A 20,693-nucleotide genomic window follows, 5' to 3' on the forward strand; every position below is an offset into this window, starting at 1 on the left:
TTGTTATCGGTCAAACCTTAGTTTTTCTTACGTCAAATAAATGAGCTTCAAACTATTGACACAGACTTGGCAGTCAAAGGTGACAAAGACAATTCATTTTGTAAGCAACATTTATTCTCCTTAATTCTTTTCGATTGATTTTATGCCAAAATTGAAACAGAAATGAAATCACTCGAAGTAATATGGTTTCATTTCATACCATATATTCCAATCGTACAACCACCAAGCTGAAAATGGGGTGAGCTGTGCTGAAACGAACTGCTACAGACTAAATGATATATAAACCGTTGTTTCTCAGCTGGGGGGGGGGGGCAACTGAAAAGTGCGTGGGAGTGGAAGAATAAATGGTTAATCTGGGCCTTCCTTTTCCAAACAAAAATTAATGTCATAGCCCAGCAAATAAAACAAGTTTTTTTTATGTTTCTAAACATGTATTTTAAAGTAAGCCATGTTTCCAAACTTTGAATTGATCTAAAGTTGGTGGATTTTAACATCACGTTTCCTTCCTTTCTTTGTAGAAACCTCTCGTAACAATGCTGCTTTTACCATAAACAATTTGGCAAGCAGCCTAGCATAGCACAAACAAGTTGTGTTTTTTCAAAAGTGTTAAACATAAACAATATATTATTTCTGATAACAAACTTTTAAATTAACATCAACAATGCCCCAAGCTTTGCCATTAGCTTGACGTTCCTTTGTTCAGCGAAGCGAATCGGTCATGCAGTAAATCTTTTGTCATGGATATGTGATTTTTTCTATGGTTGTTCGGTGGTGTCAATGACTTCTATTGCGTGTACTGATGAAATTGTTAGGTTCAAAGTAAAGATGAAACCATAAAAACGTTATTTTAAGTAACTCGCAGTGAAATGAAGTATTTCAATCAGAGACGATTATACAAATATCTAAGCTTACATCAGCTTAGTTGCTTTGAGTTAAACCGGGGCTTACAAAGCTGAGAATTTCCTAACGTCTACAAAGAGTCTCAAAAAATCCGTCAGCCAAAAACAGATAGGGTGGCTTAATTTTTCATGTCATGGGGCAAAAGGATTCGATAGTATTTCATGAATAACAAGTTTCGTCATAAGTTGTTTCTCTAATTAAATCTTTTTTGTTGTTATACTGTATGTTTCTCTAGTATCTCTCATACAATGTAAAATTATTTTGTTTTAAAAGCTTAAATGATAAGGGCTATATGCACAGCCGAAAACGTCTACTATTTTATTTTTATTTTTTTATAATGTTAAATGCTGTGTTGTTGCTCAGTTGTGTCTGTTTAAGGTTAAAAAAAGTAACTTTTCTATCCAAACTGTGCTAGAAAAATGAGTTTTGCTTTTAACGCAATTACACAAAGGTTGGCAACATTCTACAAGGAAAGACCTTTCAGTCCATGGTACCCCCTTAAATTGACTAGAAGGCTATTGTACTAACTACACAACTTGCCGTGGATGGGAACCGTATTTGAGATACAATGTCAGAGCAGTGCTGCTTTCAATACAAGGATAAGTTGAAGCAAAATCGTAAATTACGCAACTTATCATTGTTGAGCGAAGTTTAAAAAGGAAGGGAATTTAGTGAGCAAACTAAAAATTATTTGATTGAGGTATTTTTACGTCATGGTTTCAGTCAACCCTTTTTATTCTAAACTTGGTAAAAAAATACCCTTTACGTAACCAAATAATAGACGTTTCATGTGACACAGCACAACTGTTCAGGTAATTTATGTCGTCAAAGTTTACTGTTGCGAAACGAGCTTTCCGTTAGGACAACAGTTGAGTACGCTTAACTCAGCACTGACCCATATCATCGGGCAATGCGTTCGTAATGTTTGCACACTGAACAAGTACCTTGTGTTTGTACAGCAGAGAGCTGCTTAGCACAGCAGCTTTATTTGGAAATGTGACTGGAGTTTAGTGAAAATTATAACTGTTTAACAACGTTATGATACAGTAAGCATCATTAAGTTACCCGGCCAACTTTAAAATTTAAAGGAAAACTATTAAACTTTAACATCGAACAAGCAAGCTGTTTGGTTTTCCAATATTTTTGAAGTTATATTATCTACGGCATTATTTAATGTTTCTAACTGGCTTTTACGTTTAATAGGATCTAAGAATGTAATTTTAGTAAATCAGTTGAAGTCCTTGATTCGTTGTTGTTTAGGTATTTTGTTATTTGATTTCGTTACTGAAAGGCGCAATTTACTTTATGGCATCACCATCAAGAGTCAAGACTTGCATTGGTTTAAGTTTGTTTTTGACTTGACACAGAGACAGAGGTTGTGAAATTTTTAAGTCTCACACTTTCACGAAATTGTCTATCTTCAAACTTGTTTGGCACCAAGTCCAACAAGCGTGAAATTTCTTGGAATACCCCAAGACCAGCTAGTGCGACACAAAACGCTTATCCGTCAGCCTGAAACGTTAACCCTATGTAGCAATAAAAAGCTTCGAAAGCTGTGATTGCTCAACGATGAAGGAAGGAACACAAAAGCAATTGAGCTGAGGGTTGTATGCTAACTTATCACAGAGAAAGCTCTGAGCAGACATTGATCACTGATCAGTTTCTTGTGACTAGGCAGTGTTATATTGTAGGCTAATATGTTACATTAATTCAGCGTGATTAAATGTTATGTCAACGCACAGCAAAAAAGAGTTTGAATAAGCTTCGGTGATCCTCAAAATAAACGTGAAAGCGGAATCAAACAGTAAGTGGAAAGCTTACCCTCAGTTTGTCTTATAACAGTCAAGCGTTTGTCTCAAACCAGACTCAGAATATCAAATTCTTTATGTTTTTGTTTCAACAGCACATAGCAAATAGGCTATATCACAAGTTGTTAGATGTTAGACCGAAACAAGTGGCCTACCGTACTGGCAAGACGACAAAAGACCATCGGCGAATGGTCAACGAAATATTCTGTCAGTGTTCTGTATCTGCTAGTTGTTGCAACAAATCCAATGAAGTGTTGATAGATACAAAATCATAAAAAAACAAAGCATCACCACAAAGGAAACGTGTGTGGTATACAGTAGGCTACCTACAGTGGCTACACGTATTGGAACAAAGAACTTCTTTGCTTTAAAATTCAAACTTTGTATCTTCTACTTCTCATAGAAGACCGTATTACTATTAGAGAAGCCACAATGCAGTTGAAATTCTTTTCAGTTCTCTGGGCATCGTGGGTGTTAAAAACGGACAGGTTTGAACAGCAGATAACTCGTATACAATAGCCATTAGCCATACCAAAAAGCCAGTAATATCTCGAAAGATTCTTAGACAGTTTCTTACACACCCAGTTTGGAGTACGGTATTAATAATAAATAAAAGCAACATTGTTTGTATTCTCTGATTGAGTTGACACAAAACCAGCTGCTAAATATAACTTGGGATGTTTTATTGTATACAGCGGTGCATCCATTGCAGAACGCGACACTCGCAACGCTTCACCAGAGAAACAGTTTCAGTGCAGATGAGATGCAGTATAGAGATGCAACCAAGCACATCACTACCTCCCTAAATCCGTTCCCTCAATGCTCAGTGCTAAGCAGAAACAAAGTTTAGTGCCACGATGTTTTTGATATGATCAGGCAGGGTATCGAACCTAGGTATACCGACTCAGCGGCGGGTACTCTATCTGCTAACCAAGCAAGAATCGTTAGGCTACAATGGGTCTAAACGTCTAATAAATCTTAAAGAGGCGTACCGTATGTTTCCGGTTCACTCTTTTCAGATTTTGTTCACTTGAGAATAATCCGAATTTTTAAACGAATCTGATATTAAAATCAAATGGCAGAAGGTGGTTAAACCGGGCTTACAAGAGCTAACATTTTCAGTGCAATGCATACATTTTATTACTAGTTTGATTAATTGAATCTTTAATCTCGGACTGGCAAAGCTTCTTGCAGAGCTTAACCCTGGCAGTTTCGCATACTTGTAGAGGCTTTAAATCACTGACGCAGGCCCGGTCACCGAGATTGACAGAGTGAAGTTTCCGATTGTTAAAGTCTTGTTGCCGGGGAATTATTCGCTGAATGGAGAGCAGTCCTTAACGTGCGTTGCTCAAGCGCAAACCCCGAGAGACGAACCAGCGCCGCTTGATCTTGAAGCTTCTTTGTGCCAGAAGTCAGGCGCTAACCAACTGAGCTATCGGGACGGACTAGTCATAGAATAGTTATATAAGTAACGATGTTTGGTTTTTTGTGTACTTCTGTTAAAGTGTACTATGTACCTTATGTTGAAATCACTAAGTAAATTATGTGGCAACTTTATCAAGGTCTGAAAAGTGGTAGTGCAATATATTTGACATAATCGGCTTCTTCATGGCCTAAGCAGCTAACAAATAAAATACAATTTAAAATGTTTGACTGGTTTTTATTCTACAGGCTACGATTTTTTATTACACAAATTGTTGTATGCCTAAGTTTAACCATATTTCAACTTTTAGGTTATAATGAAACTTAGACTACTGTAGAGGAGGCTGCATAACCGCAAATTTAAAACATGAAAAATTGTTGTTTAAACAGTATAGAATGTGAACACTGTTCTTGTCTATCTTCAGTCCAACTTCAACGTCCAGTATTTGTACAAAAGATTTTGAAAATTGTAAGTCATTGATGTTTTTTTTATCAATTCAATAACGTAGGCTTGTAGTAAAACGAAATAGCATGTCCAGGGTCGTTGTGGAGATAATCTGGGACCGATACCAAAACATGAAGCCCTGGCCCCTAAACGATAAACTTTCAAAAAAAATACTCCAAAGAACATACGGTGTTTTTGTCTTTCTCGGGGTCCTGAATTGATATCGGACTCATAAAAATATCTCAAGTTCTGAAGCACCCCTGAACTGGACTCCATGTCAATGCAACTGGGGCGTATTAAACGCTATAGAAGGTGGCGAGAAAAATGCGTCAACATACCGTAGATGACATGAGCAAGGATAGCTATATGAGAATCATTATATTTAAATGAACTGAAATTGGGAAGGAGATGTAAAATCACAAAGATTTGCAGTCAAACGTAGCACGCATAGGTCTTTAGCAAGTCTTCTGTTAAACAATTTATAATTAAATTTAATAAATTTTGTAATGATCTTACTTTTGTTTTGTTTTTTTGCCTTGACTTCTAAAGAAAGAGTAAATAACTCATTTAACGCTTTAGATAATGTTCTACTTTCAATTTGTAAACACTGCGCATTACGCAATCTCTATCCGCCTTAACAATATTTCACTTCTTGACTAAGTCGGTCGTCATAATTTCGTTTCGATTTTTAAAACAATTTTATCTCGTTGTGAGTTCAAAACGAGATTATTTTCCAATTAATTCAACCTCACTATTGTTCACCACAAATAGATTTCGAAACTAAGTGTCTCTACAAAAAGTTCCGGTTTGATTTCGCTTCAAATTATGACTGTTTTTGGTAAGAATTCGATTTCGTTGCAACCAAAGAAAACATCGTTTCGAAAAACCCAAAATCGAAATCTGAACACTTCAAACATCTTGTGCTGTCATAACTAAGTAGGAAAGTTTTTGCTTTCAGTTCAGCTTGTTTCTATTTCTGATCGTTCACAACGAAAAAACAGAATATGCCAAACATAGCACATGTCTAGAAAAAGGTAGAAGCGACAAAACGATAAAGTATCATTGTTTCGCTAATTGTCTCAAACATTTTTGCAACTTGAAGATAATTGAAACCTCATTGAACGATTTCATTTCTCCTTTACAGACTGTGTTGCTCCTTTATATTGCCACCACCGAGGGTTGCTTGTTGTACCTCAGCTCCATCAATGTCGTGTGGAGAAAAGATTTTTCAAGTTTCGACGTTAATAGGATTGTTGCTTGGTTGTCATTGGCAACCACTTTGCTGATTACGTTTGCAATGACAAGAAGTGGACCAACAGAATTATCGCCGCAAAATCCTAATGTCTGTCATCAATGCAAGGGAAGATTAACGCTTGGAAGAAAGGTTAACCCCTCGAAGCGGTCTTGGAGTAACTTAATTTATATTGTAAGTATGCCAACTACCTGGTGATTATTATTATTATTATGGTTAGCACTTTGCATTAACTCTGAACTGAAGACTTGTTTTCGCTGTGTTTTCTTCCTCGCGACATGGTTAAAGTGTTTCTGTCTTCCCTTTTCCTCCTCATGTTATCACAACTGATCTTTTTTCATCACAAAATGGAACATTTTCGTCTCCACCTTCTACTACCCATAGCATATATTTCTTAGTAATCCCTCATGATAAAGAGTTGTGTCCGATCTATCGATGTTGTCTTTTTTTCATTGTTTTAATCAAATGACTTTTTTCGTCTTCTGTCAATAACATCTGCTTTAAATTATGCTCTTTCTGTAAGCCTTCTTCCATTTAGATGTAGTAGCCTAATGACATTATCAAAATCTTACATAAGATCAAAACTTTGCAAGCCTATGACGACAGCTTTATATGATTACAACTTTGTAACTTGTTCTGTTTTGCAGTTAGCATTACGGGCAATGATTTTAAGTAAAAATAAGCCACTTGTGAAGATCTCTTAGCCTCGAGATTCAGTTGTTGCAATGTCCCTTCTTTGATGGGTCCAGTCTCAAAAGTTAAAAAGCACAATTAAATTTATTTTTCTTTCAGGATTTTATGCACTGTTTTTTTGTGGCTGTCTTGATGCTATATTGCGCATTTGGAATGATTGTTGATATCCCTCAAGATTACGATCACCACATGGAGGTAAATCTGTGAGCTAAGAGTGCAATATACGCTGTGAACCATTTTATAGGTAGCTGCAGCTAATAAGGCCCGCTAATTTTCAAACCTCAATATTTTTCTAAATACTGCATAATTTTGAACGAAACTTGGAATGAGGATACTTTGGGTCTATCTAAACAACATATCTGTGAAAAAAGTTTCTAAGTAAAAGGAGTTGTGAAATATTACAAAAATAAAATAAATCTCAAGCGGGCCTTATTAGATGCATGTGTTGTGAATAAGGCCCGGTTTGAATCTGCACCAAAAATGATAGAAAAGGTGTATTTTCGTAATAACAACACCACAAAACAACTTCTAATCGACAACACAGGCACATAACTAATAAGTAAATACACAGAGACAACTTTATTCCCTCCCCCCACCATGCTTCATTTTTTTCAAAGCGACATGGTGACTTCATATATGGTAGAGATGCTAAAGTATTTTGATACTGAAAATATGATATTTCCATTGCAATAACAAATTGGATTAATGGTGTAACAAGATGTTTGGGTTACTCAAGTCTTTAACCCTCACTTTCTTAACCAGGGGTGCTCAACGGTACAATTTTCCTATCCCATGGGCCCATGGGCCTTAGAACCAACATTAGCTTAGTCTGATCATCGATTTGTTAACCGCAGAGCAGTCTAAAATATGTGAAAATTAATAAAACCACTCAATTTCAGCCTCCTAAACTTCACCTTTCCGTAACTCAAAAAGATCTGAACTTTTGGCTGTGAAACTTTGCCAGTCAGTCTCAATTCACCATAGCAGCAATCAGAGCTTCCAATTTTGTTTAAAATATTTGTAACAACGGGTGGGCCTTATTACTGGCCGGGCCTTATTAGCTGCAGCCTGCAGGTACCTAATTTCAATACATTTATACGCTTGACACAAATAGCACTTTACTGGGTGCACATCTTCACCAGATTGGGTCAGACCGGGTGAAAGCTTCACCGGATAAAGTGACTTTCGGGGAAATAACTTAGCCAATGCCAAAATTAAAGAGCGCACTTTGATATTCCAGTAGTTAAATATAGCCTATTGGTAAACTTTGAAAATGCTCAGAAGGCCGTAATAGATTTGTTTCTATGAAATTGCTTCCTTATTCAACTATCGGTGCAAAGTGGAACCTATATTTAACTTGATAAGATGGTTGTTTGCTACTTTAGTTTTTGCTTGTTTTTTGTACTTTTTTGTTTGGTGGCCTTGCTGAATTGCATTTCATTTACTTCTGACTTTTAGATTCCATCGGACAGAGTTTACTGTGCGTATTAAATTATACCATTGTCATTTTTACTCTGTTTTCGTTTAATTCTTGCTATCAAATCGCGTTTGTGTTAGATTAACAATTGATTTAGGCTAAAAGAAGGGTAAACCAGTTACTTTCAGTTGAACTTTTGATTTAGTTTTAACCCTTGGTTTTCAAATGTCCTTAGGTCGGGTTGAAACTTTTGGGCTTTGTATTGGATGCCTCTCTGTCGCTTTTATTCACAAAGTCTTGCATTGACGCCTACACCGCATTGGAAGGCTCACCCACCAGATGCTTGTGTGAAAATGACGATTTAGTGATGTGGGAAAAAACTGGACAATGTAACTCTACAACGCCGTCTAGCGGTGAAGAATCGTCAAGTGAAGACGGAGATCGAACTGCGTTGTTGATGCCACGTACAGGCGGAAATAAAATTATAAGTTACAAAAAAATATCATCTTAGCACAATAAATTGTACAAAACTTACAGCAAATAAAAAATCTAGAGAAACAAAAAGAAGCAATCAGCTTATTCCAAGGAAAGATAACTTAGCCTACAAGGAGTCAATCTAGAAGTTTAAAAACTCTTCTATTGAATCCATACAATTACAGTATCCATACAATTGAATCCATACAATTACAGTATATCAAATGGGCCTCGTTTTGTTACGAAATATTGCATTTTTTCCAATTATGTTAGGGCATGTTATCAATTGGTACCCATGGAACTGTCAGTGCTATCATTATTTAGAATGTTACCATTGTTGGTTCAAAGGAATATTTTACAGATTTTAAAAGTGCATCCGCAATCCGTATGTACGGTAATTTTTTACTGCAACTTTTAATATCTCAAATTAAGTCCAAAAATTATAAAATTATTGGTTTGTTTAAAGACCCAGACCCTTGACTCCATACTTTTATAGTGATTCCTCGTCTTTAGACGTTAAATCGATGTAAAACAGGGCTGATTTACCAGCACGATACTTTAATTTGTTCCTGGTTGTGTCGGCAACTCTTTGCATGAAATATTGAGTCTTTGTTTTAATGTTTTTGTGCGTGTTCTTCGTGATATTTTATCTTGTGTTGCAATTACATGTATTCTTCCACTGTAAGTAAAATTTCAAGGTGCAAAGTTTAGTCTGGTCGATGGAATTGAACCTCCAGTTAGTCTCCCACATAGCTTGCGACGCTTGAGCGTAGCTGAGCCCACGGAATCAGAACCACGTGTCAACGGAAACATATGCGTTATCCAGCAAGCAGATTGATCCCTTTTTATGAATTCAACATCTGCAGACGTCTAATCTATGCAAAATTACATGGTTTGCTGTCTGAGTATGCACTAATTAGTTGTAAGCAAGTTGTTGTGGGCTGGATCTCCTGCTATGCCCCATGAACTGATTGCAGCAAACTACCTTATCTTGTGGCCTTCCAATGAATGTAAAACAGTTTCATAATGAGACTTGTATAATTGCATTTTTCACCAATTAACAGAGACAGCAATGAGATGATACAATGATAAAAGCGTTGGAAGTAAAAGGACAAATAATAATGTTGGTAACATCGTCGAGCATAATATTTACACAATCATAGATAAGACTACAATAATTTATAACGAAAAAATAGTCTTAATCAGTAACGAAACCCAACAAATCAGTCGTTTTTTTACATTGATTCAGCGTCTAGACGTTGAATCAATGTAAAAAAACGACAAATTCGTCGTCTGGGGAGGTACACTGACGTTGCAAAATATTTATTAACGAGCTGGTTAATAAAGTCGAAATGAAGTCTACCAGATACACTAACTACTAGGGGAAGGCAATGGCACAAGAAAAAACGCACTAAGTGGGCTTTTCAATGTTAAAATAACGTCACATGACGAATCAAAAATGTAAGATTCTTGTCACACAGGAATTGTTAAAAATAAAGTCGGCACTTTTATATCGTTTGGACGTCTGGTGACGCAAAAACGATGCAAAAATAGCAACATTGTATCAAAACAAACAAACGTAAAATTGACACAATTATAGATACTTTGGTAAAAGAATATTTTTTAAAGAAATTAAGCCAAAACATTTGCTCTTACACCACAAACAACACCAACATAACCATTTTCTTTTGGCAACCACCTTGCAAAATTGTTTGCTTTTACATTGATTTAACGTCTGCAGATCAAACCTAAAAAGTACTAATTTCCCAGACAGCAAATTAGTCGCTTTTTATATTGATGCAACGTCTGTAGACGTTGATTCAACGTAAAAAGCGACTAATTTGCTGTCTTGGTTTGAGTTCTGGGTAACCACCTCATGTGCCAATCCACGTCATCAAAATAAGACAAACGCTTCAAACCAATAAGAAAATTGGCGTTAATTCTTACTCCTTACGTCAAAAATTAAAGCAACAGTACTGAAACGAATGTACAACGAAAGCGAAAGTTATTTTATGGCAGTTGTAAACGTCATTCTTTCAATGAGGTCACCTTCCTTTTACGTTATACCTAGCACGAACCAATGCGTTCTATCTCTTAACATCCGATTTAAGTAAAACTAAAATAGAAGACGATTTACACTAGTTGCGCTACATTTGCCCATTCGTGCGTGAAGTCATGTTGGGGAAGTACCCGTTGCCATGGCGATAGTTACTCGTCGTTGGAGTCGAGGCATTATGTTTCAATCCATTGAGCTGTTGGAATGAGGACAAGTCCCTGGATACATTTTGAGCTTCATGTGCCAAGTGGGATTTATGAAACCTGGAGGGATCCGATGATCTTCCATTGGGATTGTTACCGTCCGGCCGCTCTGATGGAGGAACAAATACTGACATCATGTTTGGAATGGTTGGAGTCTGGATTGGTTTAGGTCCGCTGGTCGTCCTCCTGACAGAGTTGAACTTGCTGGACGGCTGGCGTCGAATGGTGGCTGTTTTACAGTCAATCTCATCCGTGGTTGCTGGAAGCAAAAAAAGATCAATTCGACTTTAGTTTGAGTGAGATAACAGATGACATGAGTTGGAGTTACAACCATATACGTGTAAACGGAAATACTAATAATTTTCAACAGTCTTCAGCTAAACGTTTGAGCTTGTTCAATGTTCATACTTATAAACAAATAACAACGGGAAATACGCAGAAACTTAAAAAAATACAACAGTTTAATGAAAAGCATGCAACAAAATGCCGTAATAAATCTTTGATTGTCAAGCACTTTGCTTCGGTGTTTTCAACAACCAGCTGAAGCCGTGAGTCGAATCAGGTTTGTACAATTGGATGCTATCATTGTCATTGTCACCCATTAAACTTTCTTTGTCGTGTCTAGGCTTACATCTGGTAGTTAGAATTTAGATTAAGTGAGCAAGAAGAGAAGATAGTTAGTCTTCGTGTTCATCTTTAGATATGTGATTAAGTGTCTTGCTAAAGACACAGTTGCATGTTCTTACGTCGTGTTGAAACACATTAAACCGGAAAGCAGCATCACTTGCAATGCACTTCATGCGGTCTGCTGAGCTTGTTGCTGATTTTCATTCCTCGATAGCTAACATTTCCACAACTCTTAGCAAAACTTAAGTAAGAACTGAATTCGCTACAATCTTCAGCCGCATTTTTCACGTAAGTTTAGACAAAAGTAAAGACGAGGTTAAAGAAATATAATGTAAATAATTAGCCTACCATTCGAAGAAGGCACTCCTGCAGTGGACGCGGGTCGTTTCATGTGATGCTTGTGATGCCCGTTGCCATAGTTTTTTGGCAAAGTGGAGTATTTTTCGTGATCAGGAGCGGATTTGCTCGGTTGATGTTGCTGCGGTTCCTCATTGTCCACAGAACAGTTGTCGGTCTCTGGAAGGAAAGAAATACACATAGACCGTGAGTGACACTGAAACTGATTTGGTTGTAATCACAGAAAAAACATTCTGGCGCGGTCGGTCAAGTTAATTTAAGAAGCCTGTCTCACCATGAGAAGCAATTGTGTCTTCAGAACAGGCAGGAGTGGTGTTTTGGCTGCTGTATCCACTACTACTGGAATATTGCAAGCTATGGTTACTGTTTTTTCTTCCTAAGGTCATGGAGTGGAATTCTTGAGCTGCTGCAATGCACTGAGTCATGTGAGACTTCTGGGAGTTTTCGAGATTGGGTGAGTCTTCTACTGATACCTCATGGCGAGGATGGAAAGGCACAGAAGTGGATGTGGTGGTGTTGGAAAGGGCTTCTTCACCGTTGTTGAGGACTGTAAATCATTTAATGTAAACAACCTTGCCAGAATATTGAAAGGACTCCTTAATAATAGCCTAGTTTAGACAGAACACCTACAAACTTAATCTATGGCTTCATGCAGTAAATCGATTTTTTTTTTAGGTGAAGTCGTGTTTTCGATCAGAGCTCAAGTTTAAAACGTAGAAAATTAAACCAATCGCACAATAGCAAAAGAGCAGATCAAGAAAATCTTCCTACGCACGTGCTGGGGGAGGTGGAGGGAGTGGATCTTCTCCAACAACCGAAGATGAAAAAGTGTTTTTATCTGGAGCAGGAACCGGAAGGAAGTTGTCGTCTTTGAGAGGAAGAACGGGGAAGAAACATGGAGTGGTGTTGGCATGGAGGAAAGGAGGAACGGGTCGAGAAGACTTGGTCTCTTCTACGGAGTGATGAGAGAGATAGGATGGCTTTGGAGAAAGAGGGGGAGGGGTGGGTTTACTAGGAAGAACATTTCGCCGGGAATCAGGATTGTTCACTGGAGGAGCTGGAGGATCGTACGGACCTGGAAAGGTAGAAACGTTAAAGACTTACGTTATTTTTAAGCAAATAGACGTAAATCTAACAACATCACTAATTTCGGTCTCAAGCCCGCTTTAACGTTCGCGTTTTGTCGCTTCTATCTTTTTTTAGACCTTGCTATGTTGACGTGTATTGTTTATTTGTTTTCGCTGTGAGTGTCAGAAATACAAACAACTGAACTAACTGTCATGAGAGAGTCAAAAACTGTGATGACGCAACTGATGACGTATTCTTGCACCGCAAACTTGAAGATAATTTGTAGTCAAAGTTTAAAGTCCAACTTAAATAGGTTTGAGGTCATTTCAAAATAAATTTGCCTACAAAGCCAATCCAGAGTGGACATTAGCTGCTTACGGCTTTCGTTGCAAAAGTTAAAAACAATTATTTCAATGCTCTGTAGCATAAAAGGTCAGGACGGAAAAAAAATTGACATTTGATCTGGCCAATCATAAAACAAGGTTTGTGTTAAATAAGGTACACTGACAGAACAGCAAGACCAAAGGTCATGTATCTACACAATCCATTCAGTGACAATGTAGAATATGCAGAAAATTCATGGTATCCAAACAAAGTAATCACCTGGTTTGGACAAGTCTTTCCAGAAGGTCTTGCCCTGAGTAAATGATGGCGTTGTGGGATCAACAATCTGCTCGGAGTTGGAGCGGGAGCGGATGATAGGAGGAACACCATCAGCCACGTCGTGACCAACATCAATCTGAAAACAGGGTCATGAAAAAATCAAAGTACTTTTCCAGAAACTTTTTATAAAACAGTTTTTTATATGTATAATTTATACACAACAGTAAAAACTGCAGCAGCACTACTAAGGAAAAGAATAAGGCATGCTTCCAGATAAAGCACTAAATCAGAAATGCACATAAAATTTGTAGTTTAATCAAGCGTGTACTCAGACCATATAGCTACGCACTAACACATAAACTACAAACAGAACCTTGCATGAACCCTTTCAGCTAGCATAACGTATCTTCTTCAAGTAACGTGTGTGTTTAAGAAGATGAGTTTCTCTTCAGCAAATATATCTCATTCAAGAATCAGCAACCAACCTTGCCACATGGTAGCGACATTTGAGTCTTGAAACTATGGTCAGCAGCTTCTGGAGGAATCGCTCCATTCCCCGTGGACACAAATCCGGAATCGTGGGAGGAGACAGAAGATAACCTGGCCACTGCGGCACCGGTGGGGACACTAGGACATGATGCTGAACCTCCCTGGCCGGTCATCGGACCACTGTTGCGACGATGACAACTCTAGATTTCAAAAAAATTCATTCGCATAAAACAAGTCCGGTGGAAGTAGAAGAGATCGGTGAAATCATCAATATGATGAGGATTTGATACAAATTAACGATACAGCACAAATATCATCGGTATGGTTCTTGGTAAGCTTTCAATGTGAGAAAAGATGCTTTTTTACATTGTTTCAACAACAACGTTAAAGTAATGTAAAAAGAAAAACCAATACCCAACCCTGCTACTGTGACTATTATAATGATGCTTATATTTATTCACATCACATACTGTGGAAGGAAATCAAACGACAGCATGCAGCTGTCTCAGCCTGGTGGGTGGAATCAGCTCGTAAGCCGCCGATGTAATGAGTCGTTTGTGCTGATATGCAGAAGAAACTACACATAGTTCATTAGTAGACAAACTGCCTAAAATTTCACCTGATAATGTCGAAGGTGGAATGAAGAGTTCCTGTTCAATGATCCACTGGATCTGGAGTCGGCGCTCGCCAGACTGTTCAAGCTGAATAAACAAGATGAGCGATAACATCCACGAAGCAAATTAGTGAAGACAATAATAGAGCTATGGTGGAGAGTTTGTCTTGTTGATCCATAGGTACACGGAGCCCAGCAACGTAATCAAATTAAACATATTTACGTTTATTGCAATGATATTTACACAACTCAAAAAAGAAAACTACATAGCAACAAATTATGAACGTTTTCGACATCACAAGATGTCCTTTTCAGGAATGAAAGTACTTTTACATCGAAACCTTTAAAATTAGTTTTTCGCATCTTGCCTATCGTACACATCATGTGATCTGTTTGACGCCGCTTGCAGTGACGTTTGAAATTCTCGTGTTTATTGTTGAGTGTTGAGCTAGTCAGAAGCAATGTGTGTTTTTTTCCTGTTGATTAATTTAATATTTAATCATTGTATTTTGTTTAGATGTAAAAGTTCTGTTATTCCTGAAAAGGACACCTTGTAATGTCGAAAACGTTCGTAATTTGTTTCTATGTAGTTTTCTTTATGGTCAGAGCTGCCGTATGGAGGCACAGCCGAGCACACTGTTATCCTGAACCTATTTCTCAGCTAAGTGCCTAGCAATAATAAGATTCAGTGTCACTTGTAAAAAGACTTTGGTATATAACCTGACTGGGTATCGAACTCATGCCTACTGAGTCAGAGGCCGACACTCTAACCACTGAGCCACCGAATTTATAAAAACATTAACAATGCCAGTAAAACACGACGAGAAAATCAAAATCGCTGCAAGTCTGACATTAAATTCTAAACGACGCACCAAGGCGTCGAGACGCAGTTTAAGAACCACTGGCCTACAGGCTTAAACATAAAGTATATTCGCCATTTTCGACAACCTTCTCGCACACTTTCAACCCCACCCAACATACCTGCACAATGATGATTTTCTGCTGCCGGTGGAGGTAGGAGACGGTGGAGGACTGTTCAGGAAGCCATTCGTATCAATGTCCTGGATCATAATAAGAAATAAAATCAACAACGGTTGCTGGATAATGATGTTTATCAAGACTATTAGGAGATATAGATTCTGACAATGCCCATCCAATGATAGACAACAAGCAGAGAAATACAAAACAGTTTTAAAGGTTCACTGAAATAAATGTATTACAAATAATGGCTTTTTCTTTCACTATTATCCGTACAGATAAGCAATGGGCATTGGTATAAGCCAGTGGTTCTCAAACTTTTTTTTGTTGCGACGCTTCTGGAAAAGTTTTCTGGACTTGCGACGCACCAGCAAATAAAAGTAAATCAAGAAACTTATGATTAAAGTTTTGTTTATTGATACAACATCAAAAAGAAATGCATATTATTTAATGTGACGTGTGGGCTTTTTAGTTCATTGAATCTTGGGAGAATTTTTGAAATTGCCACCCGCATTTCTATTTCACTGTTTATTCGTGATCGATATTTGGTTTTATCACCGCCAAGGCAGAAAATTTTGCTTCACATAAATACGACGTGGCGAATGGGATAATAATTCGCAGTGCTTTCTTTTACCAAACCTGGATAACCGTCGTTTATTGAATCCAAAAATTTGCCGGATTTTCTACTACGAAAGGACCACGAATCCATTCGTAGTTTGAAAAACTTTCCGGGAAGTATTTTGCAAATTTCGACTCGAGCTTGGACAAATGCAAATAAATAGGTTTCGCAAATTTGAAGGGAAAACAACGTAGGTAACCTCAACTCTTCAATGTTTTCAAACTGAAATAACACCAAGAAAAATGATTCAGAGTTTCCGATTTTTTTTTTTGAAGGATAGGCATCCAATACTACGTTAGGGTAGCCTATCAGCAGTGGTAATTTTTTTTAGTTAATTGCGGTGTAATCGGCTAAGTGCATGTGACACACGTGTCCCAGCGGTCCTCAAAGGGTTAACCTCATTTTTATAATCTTAAACTGAGTTCAGCCAAGAAACGGAACTATTCTGCAACGCCATTGAAAAAGTGCAACGACGCACCAGGGCGTCGCGACGCACAGTTTGAGAACTACTGGATAAGCATAAGACAAAATAAAAGCATCATCATCCCAAGTCAATCTGAGTTAATAAGTATTGTTGGCCATATTTTCTATGTGCATACATGAAGATAAATTACAGATTCGTTTTAAACCTTCAACTAAGAAATCAGTTGTGTTTACATTGATTAAATGTGTACAGATGATGAATCAATAAGAATACTGATTTGCTGGCAGAGTTCCAACCGGCAGAGACCATTCCAGCTTACAAAGGCATTCCTTTTACATTGATTCAGCGTCTGCTTTGCCAACTTAGATACGAACCTGCAGGGGTGAAGTAGACTGGTTGTTGGCTGAGACAAAATCTTCAACTAATTGGTTGGTGGAGGTTGGTAGTTGTTTCGGATTCCGACAAAAAGAGGCAACATCGGCAGTGAGATCCTGGATGTGTGACACCTCGTTCAGCATTGAAACTTGCAAGTCCTGAAAACGAAACAGTTTGTAATTTTTATCTTCATAATTTTTTTATTTTAAAATCTTTTAATTCGTTGGTTTCAAGGTCCTTTTGTGTACTGTTGTTGTTATCATAACATCGCAAGAAAGCAAGATTTCTATACCCAGACAGCAAACTCCGTCAATTGTACATTGATTTAACGTCTGCAGACGTTAAATTAAAGTAAAAATGACAGATTTTGCACGCTGGGGGTATTGGTTTAGGCGTCGATTGAGAGATATAGCAAACTAGATGCAATTAAATCGTGGCTCCGTTACGGCGACAATGAAAATTAGTTCATATCTACCAGCCATACGCATTAACTGAATTGGAATTTAACTTTTGCTTAGAAAGGAATGCGCTTAGACAAGAGACTAATGTGGCTGTGTCTCCAGTCGTAAGCGATTAAGGATCTGCGGAGATTGTTTATTAAGATTAAAATCATGTATTTGACTGAATATGGTAACTGACTGTACCAGCAACAACTATTGTAGCTTTGTGAATGAAAACAAGCTTTGTGGAGAAAATAATTATGTTTATTTTTATTGAAATGGAGGCCTCGGAAATTACCATTTTTACATTGTTTTAACATCTGACGACGTTGAAACGATGCATAAACTTCACCAATCATCCACAACCCACAACTACTTGCTTCCTAGAAGTCAGGGAAGTTTGAGAGCAGTTGCAAAAGAAGTTTTACGTCACACAATGTAAGTTTGGTGTTTGAAAATCAATTACAAAAAATGAAGCTCAGCAAGAAATTATTTGGCTGCCATGTTGTTTACTTCTCGCAATGCCGATATAAATTTACAATTATAAATATAGAAATAAATTCTTGTTTTGAGGTGTTTATATAAATTTTGATAAATGAGACAAAGACATGGTCTTGAGAAAAAAGAAAAGAAATTCGTGAGAGTAGACCCAAGTTAGTATAATTTACTCAAATGTTAATTAAGTTAGTATAATTCAAAATTTAATTACTCAAATGCTCAAAAGTGAAAATGCATTGAACTTCGTAGCACAAACATGACTCTCTGCCAAAGCAAATTGAAACAGTCGTGTTTTTGTGGAAACTATCTCCGCCACTTCGAAGTTGCTTCGAATTGTTCAGAATACACAAAACCTCTTAAAATCCGAGTGAACCAATCCGATTTTACAACTATTGTGATAGAAAAAAGACTCCAATTGGCTCCGCTTTCTTCTCTGGGAACTTCACTTGAACTAGCATCACTAAGAGGAGTAAACTCCCGCAATGGACACCTATTCAACAGACTTCCTGAGAAACTAGATCTAGATTTTTGTCGAGAGGATTAATAAATTTGTTTCGCGAAATTTCGATTTGCAGTGTCAATGGTTTTACAAGCACAATGTCTACTGGCAAGATATTCTAAATCTTAAAACAAATATTTATAGAAACGTCAATGAAACAATGGCTTGACATTTTACAAAAGCTTTTAAATGACATCAATCGGCAATTTCTTGTTAATTCCAGACTTGTTATTCAAATGAACAACCGTCAATGCAAGAAAGATGGCAATTAACTATACGTCTGACCAAAGACAAATACATGGATTTACAATCTACAGTGATTTTAATGCGTATAGGTAAAAATCACACTGTTACATCGTTTCAACGCCACCAGTTGTAAAAGTGATGTCAAAATGGAAAATTTTTCTTTTACGAAATTAATTCATGTTTTCATGCTGCAACTTCGGCAAAAAAATCACCATAAAAATTAGAAAGTATCTTTTTAATTGCTAATACCACATCAAAGCAACGTTGGTTTAACGTTGGGAGAAACAGCCACGTTTGTGGTCAAGATTTTTTAGTTTCGGAACAAAACTGGACATTAGACTTTTGAAGTTTTTTCTGATGCTCTACTTTGTAAAGTTAGATAATGCATTGGATGACGTTGAAAAAAATGACTAAAATGTAACATTTTCTTACGTTTCAGAAACACAACGTGTGTGAATAAAGCTTCAGTTTACCAAGAAAATACAAGGACTATATCAAACCTAGACAACCAACCGTCGATGGTCAGTATGCATCTCATCGATACAATGTTGCATTTGTGTATCCGGGTTGCTACAAACTCTTGTTCAGTGTTATGTGGTGAGCTAATCGAGATTGAGTTGGATCAAGTGACGTCACAGCAGGCTTCGAGGTGAAATCAGTTTTGATTAAATCGGTTTCACTTGTGAAAGATTTGAAGCCGATACGAACAATGGAAAATCGCAAGTTCAACGTCAGTTCTTTCATTTAAGATAATTCACTCCCAGCTAACGTCTACAGACGTTGAAACAACGTAAGAAGCAGTTTTGGCTTCTACGTCGCGTATTACCAAAGGTTACAGGTTTCAAACGATTTTTTCCTAAAATCTAATCTGTAAACAGGAAATGGAAGGCAGACAAAGACGTAAAAATACCAGCAGGAAAATTTGAAAAATAATGCTGTTTAGGTCAAGCCAACCAAACATTGTATGTCGTTGGCTTGACATAAAACAACAAAACAACTATACTTCAAAAATCTCACCAGAACCGGCGACAGGCAGTTGGCAAAAAGGCATATTCTTGACCTTTCTTCGACCAACAAATTCCTCAGGGCGGACCTTTCTATTTCTTCTAAGTTAGTGAAGCGTTCATTAACGTCATGCATGGCTGCGTTCAGTTGGTGCTGAAGATCCGGCTTGCTGCCTGGAAGATGACGTTTTTCAAATTTTTAAAAGAAACCAAAACAATAGCCTATAGGTAGAGTAAAAAAACATTTTTTTTAAGAGGTGAGACTTTTGTAAAAAAAAGAACGAGCAAGATTACAACAAGTGAGATTAGGCACCAAGTTAAGGCGAAGAGTTTCGGCAAGAAGCACTTGATGGGCCAATCACTTCAAACAAGCACCATTCCCAAGTGCTTAATCCCAGCCGGCAAAAGCTGCCTTTTCACATCATTTCGACATCTCCAGATATTGAAACGATGTAAAAATACTGCTTTTTTTGGTTGGGAATCTACTTTGGGTGGAGAGAATTAAATAAGATATATGTCACTTTCAAGATTATATTTAAGGGTAAAGCTTCGAGCTGCTAAAACACATTGCCAAAATAAAGAACTTTGCAATGATTTGCATCAGTGAAAATTTTCAGGGTAAAAACAACAGCGTTTTCTTTTCTTTATTTTGCAAAAGACTAAATGCCATTCAAAATTAAGACATTCAAGACTCATGCAGGTCAACGCCACCATCAACAAACCAGCAAGTTAGAACATCGAGACATGCGTTTCAGTGACTAGAGTCAAATCCAGCAAGACTGTGGGAATTAAATAACCACAAAAAGCGAGGAACAAAATGTTTTGCAACATTCCTTTCGCTGTTTACAACGTCGAAAAAACGTTAATCAAGTGATTTCACCAATTTCTTGCAGTTACAAATTAACTTAGAAACACAATGATAACGCAAGACAAATAAACCGAACATTGTTTGTCCAACAAGAAAAAAAACGTTCTTTTTACGTTGATTCAATGTCTGATGACGTAAAAATAGAATTTGTTAGCTGTGTATTTGCATACATGTCCAATTGTCCATGCCCAGACAGCAAAATCCGTCATCTTTATATCCGTCTGCAAGCGTTGAATCAATGCAAAAATGACGGTTTTGCTGTGGACGCAATTATATGAACTTTTATGGCGCATCGAAGTTCGCCCGGATGAGTGC

General features: G+C 37.3%; 2 protein-coding genes across 2 annotated transcripts in view; one reads left to right on the plus strand and one right to left on the minus strand.

The window, feature by feature from the left end:
• The first annotated feature begins 4,453 nt into the window (after positions 1-4,453).
• On the plus strand, positions 4,454-9,109 carry LOC145769550 (uncharacterized). The gene is made up of 4 exons (XM_082581201.1): positions 4,454-4,599; positions 5,720-6,001; positions 6,620-6,715; positions 8,173-9,109. Exons 1-4 carry the CDS (start codon positions 4,498-4,500, stop codon positions 8,446-8,448), a joined length of 756 nt encoding a protein of 251 aa, XP_082437327.1. The 5' UTR covers positions 4,454-4,497; the 3' UTR covers positions 8,449-9,109.
• Positions 9,110-9,436: 327 nt separating this feature from the next.
• LOC145768555 (protein MTSS 1-like) overlaps positions 9,437-20,693 on the minus strand; it is a 35,863-nt gene continuing 24,606 nt past the window's right edge. The window contains exons 7-16 of the mRNA XM_082580077.1: positions 19,524-19,684; positions 16,823-16,981; positions 15,409-15,488; positions 14,434-14,515; positions 13,811-14,014; positions 13,326-13,461; positions 12,430-12,729; positions 11,929-12,201; positions 11,646-11,813; positions 9,437-10,929 (exon numbers count right to left, since the gene is read on the minus strand). Of these exons, the coding sequence (XP_082436203.1) occupies positions 10,559-10,929; positions 11,646-11,813; positions 11,929-12,201; positions 12,430-12,729; positions 13,326-13,461; positions 13,811-14,014; positions 14,434-14,515; positions 15,409-15,488; positions 16,823-16,981; positions 19,524-19,684 (1,934 nt within the window). The 3' untranslated portion in view covers positions 9,437-10,558. The remainder of the gene's footprint in view (positions 10,930-11,645; positions 11,814-11,928; positions 12,202-12,429; positions 12,730-13,325; positions 13,462-13,810; positions 14,015-14,433; positions 14,516-15,408; positions 15,489-16,822; positions 16,982-19,523; positions 19,685-20,693) is intronic.

Source organism: Aplidium turbinatum, chromosome 4, assembly GCF_918807975.1.
Source record: "Aplidium turbinatum chromosome 4, kaAplTurb1.1, whole genome shotgun sequence".
In the NCBI taxonomy this organism is placed as follows: Eukaryota; Metazoa; Chordata; class Ascidiacea; order Aplousobranchia; family Polyclinidae; genus Aplidium; species Aplidium turbinatum.